Source organism: Hyaena hyaena, unplaced genomic scaffold (assembly GCF_003009895.1).
Source record: "Hyaena hyaena isolate Hyena2069 unplaced genomic scaffold, ASM300989v1 scaffold_320, whole genome shotgun sequence".
Taxonomy (NCBI): Eukaryota; Metazoa; Chordata; class Mammalia; order Carnivora; family Hyaenidae; genus Hyaena; species Hyaena hyaena.
Window position 1 is genome coordinate 1,452,681 of NW_024080952.1, and position 19,219 is coordinate 1,471,899.

General features: G+C 35.1%; 1 protein-coding gene across 1 annotated transcript in view; it reads right to left on the reverse strand.

Moving 5' to 3' along the window:
- The window catches only part of TMF1 (TATA element modulatory factor 1), a 34,716-nt gene that overhangs the window by 13,050 nt on the left and 2,447 nt on the right, over window positions 1-19,219 (reverse strand). The window contains exons 2-8 of the mRNA XM_039248853.1: window positions 16,842-18,037; window positions 14,986-15,089; window positions 14,253-14,379; window positions 10,800-10,905; window positions 2,204-2,346; window positions 1,794-1,960; window positions 1,343-1,499 (exon numbers count right to left, since the gene is read on the reverse strand). Of these exons, the coding sequence (XP_039104784.1) occupies window positions 1,343-1,499; window positions 1,794-1,960; window positions 2,204-2,346; window positions 10,800-10,905; window positions 14,253-14,379; window positions 14,986-15,089; window positions 16,842-18,037 (2,000 nt within the window). The remainder of the gene's footprint in view (window positions 1-1,342; window positions 1,500-1,793; window positions 1,961-2,203; window positions 2,347-10,799; window positions 10,906-14,252; window positions 14,380-14,985; window positions 15,090-16,841; window positions 18,038-19,219) is intronic.

Consider the following 19,219-nt stretch of genomic DNA (forward strand, 5'->3'; position numbering starts at 1 on the left):
CAATTCAACAATCTGAAAATGAGCAAAGGATAGGAGTAGTTGAATAAATTTCTCGAAAGAAGATGCGATAAGATATAGCCAGTCAGTAAGCACATAAAAAGATGTTCACCATCATTAGTTATTAAGAAAATATAAACAAATATACCACGAGGTATCATTTTGTACCCACTAAAAGGGCTATTAACAAAAAAGACAGTAACAAACAAATACTGACAAGATACAGAGAAACGAAAACCCTCACATACTGCTGATGGGAATGTAAAATGGTGCAGCTGTTGTGTAAAGTTTGGCAGCTCTTAACAAAGGTGTATATATAGGGTTACCAGACTAATCTAAGGGTATATGTCTGAGAATTTTACTTATTTAGTTAGTTAGTTAGTTAAATGTATGTTTACTTTTGAGAGAGAAAGAGAGCTAGAGCACGAGCAAGGGAAGGGCGGGGAGAGCGGGAGACACAGAATCTGAAGCAGGCTCCAGGCTCTGAGCTCTCAGCACAGAGCTCAACACGGGGCTCGAACCCACAAACTGTGAGACTGAACCGAGCCAAAGTCGGAGGCTCAACCAACTGAGCGCCCCAGGGGCCCTGAGAATTTTTTTAACAAAACGTTTGAGAGAGAGACAGAGCAAAAGGAGTGGAGCAGCAGCAGAGGGAGACAAAGAATCCAAAGCAGGCTAGAGGCTCCGAGCTGTGAGCACAGAGTACGACGCGGGGCTCGAACCCATGAACCACATGATCATGACCTGAGCCAAAGTTGGAGACTTAACCGACTGAGCCACCCAGGTGCCCTATGTCTAAAGAATTTAAAATAAATGTTTACACAAAAATGTGTACACAAATGTTTAGAGCAGTATTATTTGTAATAACCAAAAGTGAAAATAACCCAAGTAGCCATCAACTGATGACTTCGTAAGACAAAGCCTGATAAATTTTGGTTTTCCTCCCTTATCTGAACTGTATGGACTCCCACAGTTGTTATGAGTAAGCTTAGGAGTTATATGGATTCTTCTAACATTATATACAATGTCAAGTATTTATCTGCATAAGTACAGTAACACAGTCTTTGCCTTTCACAATATTCTCTAGTAAGCTGGAAATTCACAAAACATAAGCAATACTAGAATAATGTAGGTATGATTTTAACAATGGTAAAAAAAAAAAACACACACACACACACAAAACTGGCATAATACAGTACTCTTAGAAAAGTGTCCAACAGGATTAGAAAGTAAATTTAACACATGTACCACTACCTAAAATTTTATTCAAACCAGCTAATGTATTATTTAATTTGTAAAAGCACAAAGTTTTTAAAGACTAATTTAATTATTATCTATTGCTTACTTGAATCGCTAATGTTTCTTGCTGCTGACGAGCTTCTTCTTGGGCCTTCTCTAGTGCTGCAGAAAGTTCTTCTTTGGCTTTCATTTCACGACTTAGAGCAGCTTCCTGTGCCTCGCTATCCTTTGCAGCATTGGCTTTATGGAGATCAGTAAGTTCTCTTAAAAAATTGGATTGATAATTTTTATTTAAATTAGTTAATTACATGACCAAGTTAATCAAGTTTGCATGTAGATTTTCCTAAGAGCTACACAATGAGGGAAGAGTCCCCCCCATCATAAACACTTATCACAGTAAGGACTCTCCCTGTTGAACTTGCTATGACCAGTTACAAGTCCATATATAGCTAAGTTTATAAATATTGTTAGTGATCAGATAACAGAAAGAGTATTTTTTCAACATCCTGTTCTGATAATTGATTGTAAATGGGTTGTATATTTGTTCAATTTCTTACTTGTACGCACTATCCAGAGCAGCTTGAATACTTCGGTTCTTTTCTTCAAGTTCATCCATGTCTACCTGCAGTCGGCCTAGATCCTTCTCTTGGCGTTCTACCACAGAATTTAGTTTTTTAATGCTTTCTCTATGCTGTTTCTCAACCTCTTCTTTGCCATCAAGGACCTATATTATAAAACAGACACAAGCATTTTTCAATTAATAACACCATGGTAAAAAATTGTATTCCAGGAATCTTAAGTGTTACAGTCATGAAGAAAAATCTTAACTATCATCTATTAAATTGCTTGACAAATTCTTCCCATGATATATACTGATAAATTATTCTAAAAATTTTATAAACCATGGCCAATTGTTCATATAGGAAGTAATAACAATAAAAATATTTATATAATAGTTAATATTCACCTGTTTTAAATGTTGCAACTCTTCTTCTAGCTCTTTAACTTTTTTGTTCAGTTTTGCAATAGTATTTTCATTTTCTTTGTCTTTAGCTCTTAATTTCTTAATAATGTTAGAATTATGCAGCTGCTGTTTTGAAAGTTTTTCTCCTAGCAATGGCAAAAAAAAAAAAAAATTTCAAATAATGATTCCTTGAGAATCTGGATAGCATGTTTGACCTAACCAGTGATATAATATGATAGAGTATTTTTAAAATCACAATATTGTAACCATGAACATTAAAGTGATTTGGACAAGAAACATCAATAAATGCTAAAATTACTAGATGGAAGGGTGGAAGGTAACAGGATTTTCATAGCTTTAAAAAATCATTCCCACAGGCAAACCATAAGAGACTCTTACATAACAGGGAACAAACTGAGGGTTGCTAGGTGGAGGTAACTGGGGGAATGGACTAAATGGATGATAGGCATTAAGGAGCGTTGTGCTTGTGAAGCAAAATGTACTTGCTACTGGGATATGGAGCCTCATGAATTTAGGAGTGAACTGCATACTCAATGCAGTATCTATCAAAAGTCCAATGGAATTATTTCTCAAAAATTTTTAAAAATCCTAAAATTCATATGGAATCACAGAAGACCTCAAATGGCCAAAGAAATCCTGAACAAGAACAAAGCAGAAAGTATCATATTTCCTAATTTCAATACATGTTACAAAGCTAGAGTAATCAAAACAGTATGGTACTGCCATAAAAACAATAGACCAGCAGAACAAGATAGCCTAGAAAATTCACATAGAGTTCAGAAATACATTTACAGCCAAGTGATATTCAACAAAGAGAGCAAGAACACACTACGGGGAAAGGGAAGTCTCATCAATAAATAGCACCAGGAAAATGAAATAGGACCACACACCAAATACAAAAGTCAACTCAACATACATTAAAGACTTAATATATTTGAAAGTGTAAAATTACTAGGAGAAAAAAATAGGGGACAAAAACTTCTGACATTGGTACTGGCAATGATTTTTGGGTATAGATCTCAAAAGCATAGACTACCAAAGCAAAAATAGATAACTGGGATTACATCAAACTAAAACCTACTGCACAGCAAAGAAAACAAATCAACAGACTGCAGAGATTCCTCCATCTGCAGAATGGAGGAAAATATTTGCAAGCCATGCATGTGATAAGGGATTAATATCCAAAATATACAAAGAACTCCTGTAACTCAGCAGCAAAAAAGAAGCCAATTAAGAACTGAGTAAAAGGTGTGAATACATTTTTCTCAAAAGAAGACATATGAATGACCTACAAGTATATGAAAAGGTGAGCAATATCACTAATCACCAGAAAAATGCAAATCAAAACTATATGAGATATTACTTCACAACTGTCAGGATACCTATTATCAAGACAAAAGATAAGAATTGGCAAGGATATGGACAGAAAAGAACTTTGATATACTATTGGCAGGAATGTAAACTGGTATAGCCATTATGGAAAACGGCATGGAAATTCCTAAAAAATTAAAGACAGAACTACTATATGATACTACAGTCCCACTTCTAGGTACACATCCAAAGGACATAAATAAATCCAGTATCTCAGAGATATGTGCACTTTCATGTGCACTGAAGCATTATTCACAAAAGCCAAGTTATGCAAATAACCTAAGTGTCCACCAATGGATAAATGAATAAAGAAAATGTCCTATGCACGGAAATGCAAAGAATTTTAAGATAATACTATGACAATTATATATGTGAACTGGACAACCTAGAAAAAAATGGGTAAATTACTAGAAACATAAAACATTAACATAAAATCTCCCAAAACTGAATCAGAAAGAACAAGAAAATGTGAACAGATTAATTACTAGTAACACAATTGAATCAGTAATCAAAAGACTCTTCCTCTCAAACAGAAGCCCAGGACCAGATGGCTTCACAGGTGAATTCTACCATTTAAAGAAGAGTTAATGTCTATTCTTCTCAAACCGTTTCACAAACAGAAAAGAAACTTCTTTCAAATTTATCCTATGAGGTCAGTATTACCCTGACACCAAAACCAAAGACCCTTAAAAAAGAAAGCAACATTAGGCCAATATTCCCGATAATGACAGATGTAAAAATCATCAACAAAATATTAGCAAACTGAGTTCAACAATACATTAAAAGGATCACTGACCAAAATCAAGTGAGATTTATTCTAAGGATGCAAAGGTGGGTTTAATATTTGCAAATCAATCAACATGAAACATCACATTAACAAAAGGAATGATAAAAACCATACGTCATCTCAATAGAAGCAGAAAAGGCATTTTATAAAATACTGCATCTGATCATGATAAAATTCTCACAGTGGGCTAGGAGGGAACATAACTCAACATAATAAAGGCAATATATGAAATCTGTAGCCAACATCATATTCAATGGTAAAAAACTGCAAGCTTCTCCTCTAAGACCAGGAATAAGACAAGAATGTGCATTCTTGCTTCTTTTATATAATATTGTAGTGGAAGACCTAACTGCAGCAAATAGACAAGAAAAGTAAATAAAAGGCACCCAAAGTTGTAAGGAAGAAGTAAAACTGTCACTATTTAGAAATGATATAATACTATATAGATAGAAAAGCCTGAAGATTCTATCCAAACAACTATTAGAATAAGTGAATTCAGTAAAATTGCAGGATACAAAATATACAGAAATCTGTTGCATTTCTATACACTAATAACAAAGTAGCAGTAAATTCAGTTAAGAAATAATCCCATATACAAGTGCATCAAAAAGAATAAAATACTTAGGAATAAATTTAACCAAGAAAATGAAAGACCTATACTATGAGACTAATGAAAAGAAATTGAAAACAACACAATTGGAGAGAGATACCATGTTCATGAACTTGAAGAATTAATATCGTTAAAATGTTCATACTACTGAAACCAATCTACAGATTCAATGCAATCCCCATCAAAATACCAATAGCATTTTCCACAGAACTAGAACCAATAAGTCTAAAATTTGTATAGAAACACAAAGACCCAAATAACCAAAGCAATCTTGAGAAAGAAAAACAAAGCTTGAAGGTATCATAATCCCCAATTACAGCTACAGTAATCAAAATAGTAGGACACTGGTATAAAAACAGACACACAGATCAATAAAACAGGATTGAGAGCCCAGAAAGAAACCCATATTTATATGGTCAAATAACTGATGACAGAGGAGGCAAGAATATATATTGGGGAAAAAATATTCTTTTCATAAGTGGTACTGGGAAAACTGGACAGCTGTATGAGCAAGAATGAAACTGGACCACTTTCTTATACCATACACAAAAACAAATTCAAAATAGATTAATGATCGAAATGTGAGATGCAAAATCATAAAACTCCTAAAAGAAAATATAGGCAGTGGGGGCACCTGGATGGCTCAGTCGGTTAAGCATCCGACTTCGGATCAGGTCATGGTATCATGGTTTGTGGATCCAAGCCCCAGGTTGGGCTCTGTGCTGACAGCTCAGAGTCTGGACCCTGCTTAGGATTCTGTTTCTCCTGCTCTCTCTGCCCCTCCCCCGCTCACTCGCATGCACACTCTCTTTCTCAAAAATAAACAGACATTAAAAAATTTTTTTAAAAAAAAAGAAAACATAGGCAATAATCCCCTGAACATCAGCCTTAGAGTATATTTATGAATATGTCTCCTCAGACAAGAGAAACAAAAGCAAAAATAAACTGTTGGGACTACAACAAAAAACTTTTGTACAGCAAAGGAAACCATCAACAAAACAAGAAGACAGCCAACTGAATGGAAGATATATGCAAATGACATATCCAATAAGAGATTAATATCCAAAATATATAAAGAACTCATATAATTAAACCCTCCTCAAAAGCAATCTGATTAAAAAATGGGAAGGGACGTGAATAAACATTTTTCCAAAGATATACAGAGGGCCAACCGAAACGTAAAAAGGTAACTAATCATCATTACTAATCATCAGGGAAATGTAAATGACAACCACCATGAGATATTACTTCACACATTAGAATGGCTATTATCAAAAAGACAAGAAATTACAAGTGTTGAAAATTCAAATAACATGGGCTTCTTCAAAAATTTAAAAGCAGAAATATGCGTTTCATGAATCCCCTTACACGGTATCTACCCAAAGAAAGGGAAAACGCTAATTCAAAGAGATATAATGCTCTTTGTATATTGCAGCATTAGTTACAAAAGCCAAGATATGAAAACAATCAAAGTGTACAATGATAAATGAATGGATAAAGAAGAAATGGTGTGTGTGTCTATGTGTGTATACATACATACATATGATGGGAGTATTACTCAGCCATAACAATGAGTTCTTGCCATTTGCGACAAAATAGATGGACCTACAAGTTATCATGCTATGTGAAATAAATCAGATAAAGAGATATACCACAGGATTTCACTAAAATGTGGAATCTAAAACACAAAACAAGCAAATAAAAAAACACTCTTAACTACAGAAAGAAAACAGTGGTTGCCAAAGGTGAGGTGGGGGTAACGTGAGGGGTGATATAGGTGAAGAGGATTAAGAGGCACAAACTTCAAGTTATAAAAAAGTCACAGAGATGAAAATTATAGTATAGTGTGTATAGTCAATAATATTGTAATAATGTTGTATGGTGACAAATAGTGACTGTATTTATGGTGAACACTAAGTAATGCACAGAATTTCTAAATCACTATGCTGCTTATACACCTGAAACTAATATAACATTGTGTACAGTTATACATCAATATAAAATATTGTACATACAAATGTGTAACTTGTTTTTGCTATCTAAAATTGTGACTATTTTCCCAATTCATTAAAAACTCTAAAAAAGAAGGGGTGCCTGCGTGTCTCAGTCAGTTAAGCCTCAACTTCAGCTCAGGTCATGATCTCATAGTTTGTGGGTTCGAGCTCTGGATCAGATTCTGTGCTGACAGCTGGGAGCCTGGAGCCTGCTTTGGAGTCTCTGTCTCTGCCCCTCCCCCACTGCACTCTGTCTCTCTCAAAAATAAACATTAAAAAAATTTTTTTTAATTTCTACAAAAGAAAAAAGTGGCATGTGTGTATACATTATTTAGCCTTGAAAAAGAAGAAAATTCTGTGATTTGTAATAACACGGATGAAACTGGAGGTTTAAATTAAGTCACATTCAGATACTACATGATCCCATTCTTATGTGGAATACAAAAAAGTTGAATTCATAGAAGTACAGACTAGAATGCTAGTTACCAGGGGAAATGTGGAGATAAACGGTAACAGGTTTCAGTTAAGGAGGTGAATAAGTTCTTCAGATGTAATGTACAGAATGGAAAGTTGATAATAATACTATATTCTACACTTGAAATTTGCTAAGAGAATATATCTTAACTATTCTTCTCACATAAGAAAAATTTTAAGTATGGGGTGCCTGGGTGGCTCAGTTGGTTAAGCGTCCAACTTCGGCTCAGGTCATGATCTCACAGTCCATGAGTTCGAGCCCCACATCGGGCTCTGTACTGATGGCTAGCTCAGAGCCTGGAGCCTGCTTTGGATTCTGTGTCTCCCCGTCTCCTGCTCTCTATTTGTCTCTGTATCTCAAAATAAAGACATTTAAAAAAATTTTTTTAAAAAAAGGAAAATGATGGGGCGCCTGGGTGGCTTAGTCAGTTAAGCGTCCGACTTTCGCTTAGGTCATGATCTCGTGGTTCGTGGGTTCGGGCCCCGCGTCGGGCTCTGTGCTGACTGCCAGCTCAGAGCCTGGAGCCTGTTTCGGTCTGTGACTCCCTCTCTTTCTGACCCTCCCCTGCTCACGCTGTCTTTATCTTTAAAAAAAGGAAAAAAAAAAGAAAAAAGAAAAAAAGGAAAATGTTAAGTACATGAGGTGACTGATATGTTAATTAGTTTGACTGTGGTAACATTTCACAATGTATACATTATCCAAAAAAATCACATTGTGCACCTGAAATACATACAATTTTTATTAGCAAATTATACCTTAATGAAACTGGGGAAAACAAAGAATTTATGAGTGGACTCTTATACCTGTCACTTACATTCAAATGGTTTGGCAAAAGGGAAGTATATGTGTATGCAGGAATGTATGAATCAGGTGTGCCTAGATGTTAATAAATGATGAATCGAGGTAATTATGTAATCTGTTATTTACTGTAGTGTGCTTTCAACTTTGAGTCTGCCAGCTTTTCAGTTGTGAATTTAAAAATAATTCTGGGGGATACAGAAGCAGTAAATAAATGAACCCATATGAAATCACTCCATTTTTCAGTATAAAGAATTTCATTAAGCAAAAAAAAAAAAAAAAAATCAACACACCCCCTGACTAAATTAATAAAAGCCAAGTAGTGACATTTGATATAAATATTTTTTATTTTTATTTTTAGAGAGAGAAAAAACAAGCAGGAGAGGAGGTGGGAGAAAGAGAATCTTAAGCAGGCTACATGATCAACACGGAGCCCAGACACAGGACTCAATCCCACAACCCCAAGATCATGACCTGAGCCAAAACCAAGAGTCAGATGCTCAAACAACTGAGCCACCCAAGTGCCCCTTGATATAAATATTTAAAATAATTTATTATTTTATGAAACCATGCACACAGCCTTTACCTCAATCTCTAGTGCTATAATAAAGGCAGTTCATGACCTCAAGATGATGTGACATAATGATTGTGTGTTTTATCAATTCTCCATTCTTCTATTATAGTACTTAGACTGTGTTTTACATTATCTGTGTACTCATATTTCTCTTTTGCTAAACTGTAAGCTCCTAAAGGATAAGGGGCGTGTCAAATGTATTACTGTATCAAATATAGTATCTGACATACTGGTAAATATTAGCTGAATAAATGAATAAGAAAAATTGGATAAAAGTAACTTTTTGAAATGAAGTGATTGTTCCAAGTTGTTTTCAAACCCTCTGGAAATTCTCTTAAGTTCAATGATTTAAGTACAGAAATACTCATCCCACCACTATTTACAATATTAACATTTTAGAAATAAATGCATAATATTAGGAAAATAGTAAAACAGTAGTATATATAGCCATACAATGGACTTTAAACTTATTTTTAAGTTTATTTATTTTGAGAGAGAGAGGGAGAGAGAGAGAGAGGAAGGCAGAGAGAAGAGAGAGAAAATCCCAAGAAGGCTCTACGCCCAGTGCAGAACCTGATACAGGGCTCAAATTCACAAACTGTGAGATCATGACCTGAGCCAAAGTGAAGATTTGGATGCTTAACCAACTGAGCCACCCAAGTGCCCCTATAAGGGACTTTAATATGGCCTTTAATAATGGTAGCAAAATTATTTAGTAGCAAGGGAAATGTAAAAGAAGGAAGATTACAAACAAAATATGTGACCTTAATTATGCTTAACAATGTATTAAAAATGCATTAAAAAAGGACTAAAGAAATTAACAGTTTCTTGTAAAACTCAATTAAGATCTATTTTTTCTTCCTACACCTCCTAAAACTTCAAAAATTTCTGCAAGTAGCAAGTGTAATTCTTACAAATAACAGGAAAACGGGCACCTGGGCAGCTTAGATGGTTGAGTCTCCAGATCTTGGTTTAGACTCAGGTCATGATCCTGCAGCTTCATGGGATGGAGTCCCTCAGGGGGCTCTATGCTGGCAGCATGCAGCCTACTTGGGATTCTCGTTCTCTCTCTCTCTCTGCCCCTCCCCCACTTACACTATCTCTGTCTCTCTCAAAAATAAAATATAAATAAAGAGGAAAAAATTCATTTAATCTCCATTTCTAAAACTACCTTCTTTCTTATGAAATTACATAAAGAAATTAATCCAGTGTCAATTTATAACATCTAGCAAAAAATATTTAATTTCTATAACCCTGCTAATTATGTTTTTTCATAGAGTACTTAATAACTGAAAAACTAAGATAAGAATATAATGAAAAGTTCACTATCCAATGCTCAAATATGATGATACCACACAGTACCCAAGCTAGAGATTCAAATACTATATAAACTCCAGAATTATAACCTCAAATATCTTGGTTTAAATGACAGGCTATAGGGGCGCCTGGGTGGCTTAGTCGGTTAAGCGTCCGACTTTCGCTTGGGTCATGATCTCACGTTCGTGGGTTCGAGCCCCGCATCGGGCTCTGTGCTGACTGCCAGCTCGGAGCCTGGAGCCTGTTTCAGTCTGTGACTCCCTCTCTCTCTGACCCTCCCCTGCTCACGCTGTCTCTCTCTCTCTCCTAGAAATAATAAATTAAAAAAAGAATTAAAAAAAATAAATAAATAAAAATAAATGACAGGCTATGAAACCTGTTAAAAGATTTTTTATGGAATCACAAACATTTCTTTTTCAGCAAGTCATTTTACCAAGTACGTGTATGTACGTAAAGGCTACATACACGTGTCTCTGACTCTATACATACTGCTCCCTATTTTTCCATAAATTGTCACCTACCATCTCTGAGCTTTAATCACAAAGCCTTCTTGCTTCCAATATTTTTTATTGGGAAGCAGTAGCTACTCATGTGGCAAATATTCTTCCTATTTATACAGTATTTTTCAGAATCAACTAAATATTTTACACACCTTCTTCCATTAACCCTCGGATCTGTTCATCTTTCTCTTTCAAAAGTTCTGAAGTTTCACTACTATTTAATCTAGTAGCAAGTTCTTCTTTTATACTTTTGATTTCCTAAAAAAAAATTAAAAAAGGAATGTGAATACCATAAAGAATTACTTTCATTCTGGGCATATTTTTCAATTTTTCCATATTCAAAGCAGCCATCAATAATCACATTCTCAATAAAGATCCATAAGTTGTATTTTGTTAACCTGTGTTTATTACCTTAATTAAGTAAACAGCTTCAAAACAAGATAAAAGGCCTGAATTCAGATATAAAGAGGTTTCAGTATAGTAATGCAAGTGAGAATAAGTTAACTTTCAATATCTTTCTTTCTTGTTTCTGTACAAATTTTCTTCTGATCACGTATTTGGAACATTTCAAACAATACATGTCTCCATTTTTCACTTTATTTCCTTTTCTCATCTAAAACTTCCTGCACTTGTTAGTGCATTGTAAAATGAAGAATAACATAATTATATAAGGTACAATCTACTTTAATAAAGCAGAGATTTAGCAGAAACATGTCAAGACAGTTAATCTTTTAACACCACAATGGAGAAGTATGGTGATGTGAAAAGTGCTCTAGGATTTAAAATTTGGTTTTAAGCAATGATCTGAAACAACAGCTAAAAACAACTAACATTAGGAATTTAAACTATGCTTTGTATCCATAATTCTATTTTCACAACAATCCTATGATGGAGGTACTTTATTCAACTACACAATTAAAGACTAAATAACCTTTGAAGGTCAGAGACCTACTGAGTTTAACTTGGAGTTTAAATTGAAACCAGGTTTATGAATGCCCAAAGCCCATACTCCGAGCCATCCACAACACTGCTCGGCATTTTCCAACTATCAAAACTTGATTCATTCATCAAGCCCAGTAAGACTATCCTGCCTTCCATGAAACTTCCCTCAATTCCCCTGGTCAAAATTCATCCTCCTCGGGGCGCCTGGGTTGCTTAGTCGGTTAAGCGTCCGACTTTCGCTTGGGTCATGATCTCGCAGTTCGTGGGTTCGAGCCCTGCATCGGGCTCTGTGCTGACTGCCAGCTCAGAGCCTGGAGCCTGTTTCAGCCTGTGACTCCCTCTCTCTCTGACCCTCCCCTGCTCACGCTGTCTGTCTCTCTCTCTCTCCTAAAAATAAATAAAACATTAAAAAAAAAAAATTTTTTTTAAAAATTCATCCTCCTCTATATTATTCCAAATTGCTTATTCATCTTTCTCTGTAATTTACTTCATTCTGCCTTGTGCTGTCATATAGGTGTTGACATATCTATTTTCCATCACTAGAAAAGCAAAGTCTTTACTTAAGGTTAATTCAATTCACTTTGAATTTTCTATGGATCTTAAGTTCATATATTAGTACAAATAATAAACTTAGGGTCCAAGCTTTTTCCACCTACAGTTAATAGTCTGGGTCTACCTTAGATCTGTAATTCAAAGTACATTACAGAAAACAAACATTACACTAATTAAAATCTAATTTCTCAGTTAGACTGGTCCAGATGGAATACAGTATGGAAAAGAAGAGGTAAATTAGTTAGGTTGTCTGAGGTTACTGTTAGTGTCTAAAATGAGCAAGAAAGTATATCATTTAATTCTCTTCTTTACGAGTATACTAAAAAATAAAGGTTAACATCAACACTGGTCAAGAAAAGCAACTTAACTGAGAAGGGCAAATGCTGAGAAATGTTATTACTAATAATGGAATAGTAGAAATAATTACTAACCTTACTTGGCTACCAATTGCTGAAATAGCCAATTGTTACAAATTATAAGAATTAGAACAATTATTCCCAACTAGGAGTGATTTTTCTCCCAACGGGACATTTGACAATGTCTGCCAACATTTTTAATTATCACAACTCTAGGAAGGGGGTGGTGGGTGCAGAGTGGGAGATGGGGAGGTAAGGGTGACCCTGGCATCTTGTAGGTACGGGCCCAGACACTGGTAAACACCCTAGAATGCACAGTACAATCCTAAACAACATAAAATTATGCAGCCCAAAATGTGAATTGTGCTGAGAAATCCTATATAAGAATAAATCAATGTTCTGCCTCACAAGACTCACTAACCATTACAATATTTTACTTTGTTTCGTTTTACTTAAGTGTTTATTTATTGAGTTTGAGAGAGAGGCAGTGAGCAAGGGACGGAGAGAGAGATAGGGAGAAAGAGAATCCCAAGCAGGCCTCACACCATCAGTGCAGAGCACCATGAGGGGCTTGAACTCACAAGCCTGAGAGGTCGTGACCTGAGCCAAAATCAGGAGTCAGGCGCTTAACCGACTGAGCCATTCAGGTAACCCTACAAATTTTTATTTTAAAATCACTCTGACTTGGGGCACCTGGGTGGCTCAGTCGGTTGAGCGTCCAACTTCGGCTCAGATAATGATCTCACGGTTTGTGGGTTCAAGTCCCGCATCGGGCTCTGTGCTGACAGCTAGCTCAGAGCCTGGAGCCTGCTTCTGATTCTGTGTCTCCCTCTCTCTCTCACCCTACCCTGCTCACGCTGCCTCTCTCTCTCTCTCTCTCTCTCTCTCTCTCTCAGAAATAAATAAAACATTAAAAAAAATAAATAAAATAAATAAATGAAATAAAATCACTCTGACTTGAACAAGTATATATGTTTGAAGTGGTTGGAATGTAACAAATGAAAGTAATGATACTTCTTAAAAAATTTATACAGTGTCATTTAGATTTTTTGAAGTTTAATTAAGAGAGCACACACATGCGCACATGAATGGGAGAGGTACAGAGAGAGAGGAAGACAGAATCCCAAGCAGGCTCCATGCTGACAGCACAGAGCCTTGAACTCACAAACCGTGTAATCATGACCTGAAGAGAAACCAAGAATCAGAGGCTTAAGCCACCCAGGTGCCCCAAGTGCCATTTAGATTTAAATGCTATTTATTTTGATGAAATTATCACTTATGAAGTTATTCTAATGATCCTTGTTATATACCTTGCAAGGACTTACAGATAAATGATACAAACATTTGCTTAGATTTTTTTTAAAGTATCAAAAATCTCTAAGTCTAAAAATATTGAATAAAAATCTATAATTTAAGTGTTAATATACTATATGGTATCTTTTTTATTTTTGAGAAAGAGTTCATTTAAGATAGCACACAAGTGGGGGAGGGTGCAGAGGGAGAAACTAACGCAGGTTCCACGCCCAGCAAAGAGCCCCACGTGGGACTCCATCCCATGACCCTGGGACCATGACCTGAGCTGAAATGAAAAGTCAGACATCCAACCAAGTGAGCCACCCAGGCATCCCTACTATATGGTATCCTTTAATTTTACTTATCTTTTCTCTTTTTTTTTCCATACTTAAATATTATGAATGCATTCCTCAAAATCTGTCTATACAGAATTTAATTAGGATTATTTTTAATTTCCATTACCTTTTTAGCAGCATCTCTCTCTTTACAGGCTAGCTGAACTTTCTTTTCTGCTTCTGCAATTCTTTGAGTAAATTCATCTTTCAAGGAAGAAATGCTGCTGCTTTCCTCTTTCACTCTGAACATTTCACTAAATTAAAAATAATAGACAGAGGTAATGGTTTACATATTTCTAAGGTAACAAGATGAGTTCAGCTTGCAAAAGGAAAATAACACGGTCTTCAACATATACCTTACTTAAATAGGTTAGATTTAAGCCTGTTAACATTTAAGAGAAAAACTACCTGCTTAATTTATTTTAAAACATCTCAATAACAACCCATTAGAAATCCAAAATGTCCCCAAAATTTGATGTATAAAAATAACAAAACAGTAAAATTTTTCAATTTTGAATATATGTTACATTTTATTAATCACCTCCTTAAAGCAAACAAATATTGTGGGTTTTTCTTAATATCATAGTTTTCTTTAAATATGTGTTTTTAAATATCTAATACTAAAAGGGAAAAGGTTTTTTTGTTTTGTTTCACAAAAGACCTCTCTTCAAGCCAAAGGTAATATGGTACAGATAATTTGAGGAAAAACCTCTACATATATAACTGAATGCTACTGCATTTTCAATTACTGTAAACAGGTTAAATTTTAAACATTTTAGTTTTAAAAACATTCTTAAATAATAACTTGATATTTGGGCCTTTACAAAGCATATAATTATTTACATTTGCAAAATACTTACTCTTTCAGATTATCATACGCTTCTTCCAGAAGTGCTTTTTCTTTACTAAGAGATAATAACTGAGCCTCCCTTTTATCCAGTTTCTCATTCAGAAATTCGACCCTCTAAATAAGGAGAATACACAAAGTCAAACATTAATAACCTTCAAAGACTATTTTTACATGCAGGTGATGAATTGTAAAAGTAATCTAATCAATATAATAAATAAAAGAGTATTATTTCATAAAAAGAATTAACAATAATGAGAACATAGTGGATTGAGAACAACAAGAACTCAAACACAGCTGGTAGAAGAGTATAAATTAGTACAAACACACAACTGGTGGGAGTATAAATTAGTAAACCACTTTAATATCTCGTTGAAGATCTACACACTGTTTAATGTAGAAAATTTAGATATACTTTAGAGAAGAAAACTCCTGCATTAATATACAGGAATATTTACAGCAGTTTGTTACCAAAAAAAATCTTAAAAAAGGTATGCATATCCCACAAAGGAGGAATGGAGACAAAGAAAATTTTAGAAAAAGGTAAAGGCTTCAAAGCCTTTAGTAATATCCCGTATCTTCTCTGGGTAGTGGATACACAAGTGTCCCTTCTTCCACATTATTCTTTAATCCAAATATGTAATGTGTAATTTTTTTAGTATGACATATCGCATTTAAAAATAAAAATAATTTTTCAAAATCCATAGGCAAGTAACTTTAAAATCTCCAGGATATATCAGTATAAAACTAAACAAAAAGGAATGATAACAGTATATTACTCCTTAGGCCTTGCTGATGCAGCGAAAAGCTGGTGTATGAGGGGAGGAATGATGCTGTTTGCACTAAAAAAATAAAGTCTTACCTGACTGAGGTTTAGATTAATTTAGAAATCACTTACCTTCTGAAAGTAGCTCAAAAATATCTTATTGATACTAAAAAGTGCTGGTTTCAGCCATTCAAAGTGCTATTAAAGCTAGAGCAGGGCATTTTGTTTGTGATTAATATTAAACCTAGGTAACAGAATCTGAAACTTTTTTTTTTTTTACATTAAATAATTCAATACATGGCACTTACAGGACATTTCTTCAAGACATCCTATATCTCAGAGGAGTCTATTAAAGATGCCAAATCCAACTCAATTTCTATATCTAAAAATCATAGGAAAAACCAAAACTGTGACTGAATGTTAAAGAATTTACACCACTTTCCTTTTATATGTATTAGATAGAAGCAATTTGTCATTCCTAAGCAATGTTTTTGTTCCTTGGACATTTCCCATTCTTATTCATGTTAAGATAGCTAGCAGGGAAACATCAAAGTAACATAAAAGAGAAAACAAGCAAGTAATTAATAACAGAAACACATCAATAATTAATCTAAAGGCTAAATTTTTCATTTAAGATTTGCTACAAATAATGTGAACATGCAAAACAAATTTTGGTATAAAAAACCCATATAGTATTTACATTCGTTTCAACACCTTTATCGGCAAAGGCTTTGAAGATGTACGTTACCATAAATCAATCCTTTGCAAAATGACAAATTAATGAGCACAGTATACAAGAATTGTAAGGTGAGAAGACTCAATAGTAACGGCGCAAGATGAAAATCTTTCATTCTTAGTTTTATTGAAATATCAACTTATGTTATCACAGTTGCCTCAAAGACATTTCAAATAATATAGTATCAAAAATTCTTCGATTTTAAAATCCTTAATGCCACACCTAAATGCCAAAATGCTTATCTTTTTTAATCAGTACAAATCATTATGCAATACTGAATGTTAAAAAACAAACAAGATAATAAATAAACAATGATTTAATCTCTGAAAAGCATATCCAAAAATCCCTTTGCAGTTTCTAGATTTACCTTGAAAACATCTTCCTTCTCAAAGTGTGCTTCTGGCTTACTTTCAGCAGTTTCGTGCGGCTCGGCCACTTTGTCTGACACAGTATGTTCCTCACTTATCGGTGTAGAAGAAACCAAGATATCAGGTTGTTCACAATTAACAGGTGTTGCACTTCGTCCACTTTCTTCCATTTCCGTTTCTTCAGTGGGTACAATTAATGTTTCATTCACTTCTTCTTCAGATTTTCCTTCAACAGATTCAATTACTTTAGTCTTTGGAGTTGAAGGATTAACTATAATAGGTACCAGAGCATATCCTTTGCCTGAAAGTTCATCATCTGAATTGATTTCACTTACACTACGGCTATCTAATGACTGCACACTAAACGAGTCTATTCTTTCAAAAGCATCAGATGAACAGCAACTCTCAGTGAGTTTCTGGAAATCATCTAAACGATTATATTCAGGACAAGCAGATGCTGAGAGAAGCTGAAAAGATGTCTGCATCAAGTGAAGACTTGATTTTGAATCTGTCGTCTCTTGTCTCGAACTTGCTGAGCTCTCACTTATTACACTTTCATGATCTAAAACTTCAATGTCACTGGTGGTAGAAGTACCAGACGAGAAGGTACTAACAGGAGGAGAAGGCGTGTTACTCTGTCTGTCTTCATGTTTTTGTTCCTTAGGTTCCAAAGCCATGTCCTTTGTTTCTGCCGTTGACATATTAGGTGTGTTTTCTCTAGTTGTTTTCACATTAATTACACTTTCGGACACTTTCAAACGTCCAGTTGATACCTTCATATCAGATTCTTTATTAACAGTTTCTTCATGCTTGCCCTCAGGTTTAGGCGACAGAGTATCTACTGCCAGAGTTTCCCCTGATACACATGGAGTAGAGTCTTTCACTTTTGATTCAGTTGTTTCAGAGGTTCTTGATGGTCCAGTGTGCAAGGATTCCTGCAAAGTGCTTTTTACTTCTTCTTCTGGTCGTTGTGATTTAGCTGGTGGTTTTGATACCACTGGACTCTTCTGAATGGTCTGAACATCCGTTGGAGAGAGAAAGGCACTGAAGAAATTTTCAGATTCATCTACCACAGTTCTCCGAACAGGCTTTGTAATTGCTTTAGGAGAGGCTACGGGCTGACTCTGAGGTTCACTGTTTGACTTTAACCCCCAGGTTGAAGTATCCCATCCTCCACTGACAGGGGGACTTATTCCTTTGATTAAAAAAATATATATACATATGTTACAAAAGAAAAAATATATTCATTTTCTGTTAATATTACAATGATTATAAGTCAACACAGGGTTTAAAAATAGGAAACCAAGGGGCGCCTGGGTGGCTCAGTCAGTTAAGCGTCCGACTTCAGCTCAGGTCATGATTTCACAGTTCGTGGGTTCAAGCTCCATGTCGGGCACTGTGCTGACAGCTAGCTCAGAGCCTGGAGCCTGCTTCAGATTCTGTGTCTCCCTCTCTCTCTGACCCTCCCCTGCTCATTCTGTCTCTCTCTCAGAAATAAATAAAACATTTAGAAAATTTTTTTAAAAAAAAGGAAACCTATGGAATACAACCTATAATTTGCACCTATTAGGCTACCTGCTTATTATATGATCACTTAGTTCATTCTTGAACTTTAGGCCTTAATCTTTAGGCCCAATCTACCTCTGGTAAATTGGTGCGGATCTGTCCAAACTAGGAACCAGGAGCAAAGGTAATCAAAATGGGCTTGGCCTACGAGGAGCAAATATGTTATTCCCTCCCACTATAAATTAAAAATGTAATTGTATATGTTACATAACTTATGCTAAGTCTAAGATACACATGATGGATCTCACAACCAACAGGCAGTACCCTCACTTATAGGTCACGTGCACTCACAGCAAATTGACCTGACCTGCTGTTCAGTCAGTTTCTTATTAATCATTCTCATAATATCAGTAATAAAACATGGTTATCAGCTGGAAAGAGGGTAACATTAAAAAACTGAACCCAACATATTAGCGACCAATGTCCTTTTCCAAAGATCAAAGTAAATTGATGGGAACAGTAACTTCTAGAGGACAAATTCATTTTCATCCACTTAAATAACAAGCTCACTCTCCAAGTGCCATTCTCCAAACCCACGCTGTGAGAAAGTTTTGTTCCCTTCCTAAACCACAAATGATGTCAGCAATTAGAAGGTCATATGAAATTCAGGGGTGCCTGGCTGGCTCAGTCAGTGGAACATGTACCTCTTGGGTCTCAAGGTTGTGGGTTCGAGCTCCATGTTGGGTATAGAGAGTTCTTAAAAATAAAATCTTAAAAAAAAAAAAAAGTCCTATGAATTTCAAAGATATGCATTTTGAAAGAATTATTGTTTTATACAGATGGTAGTTTACACTAGGCCTTTTTAAAAACA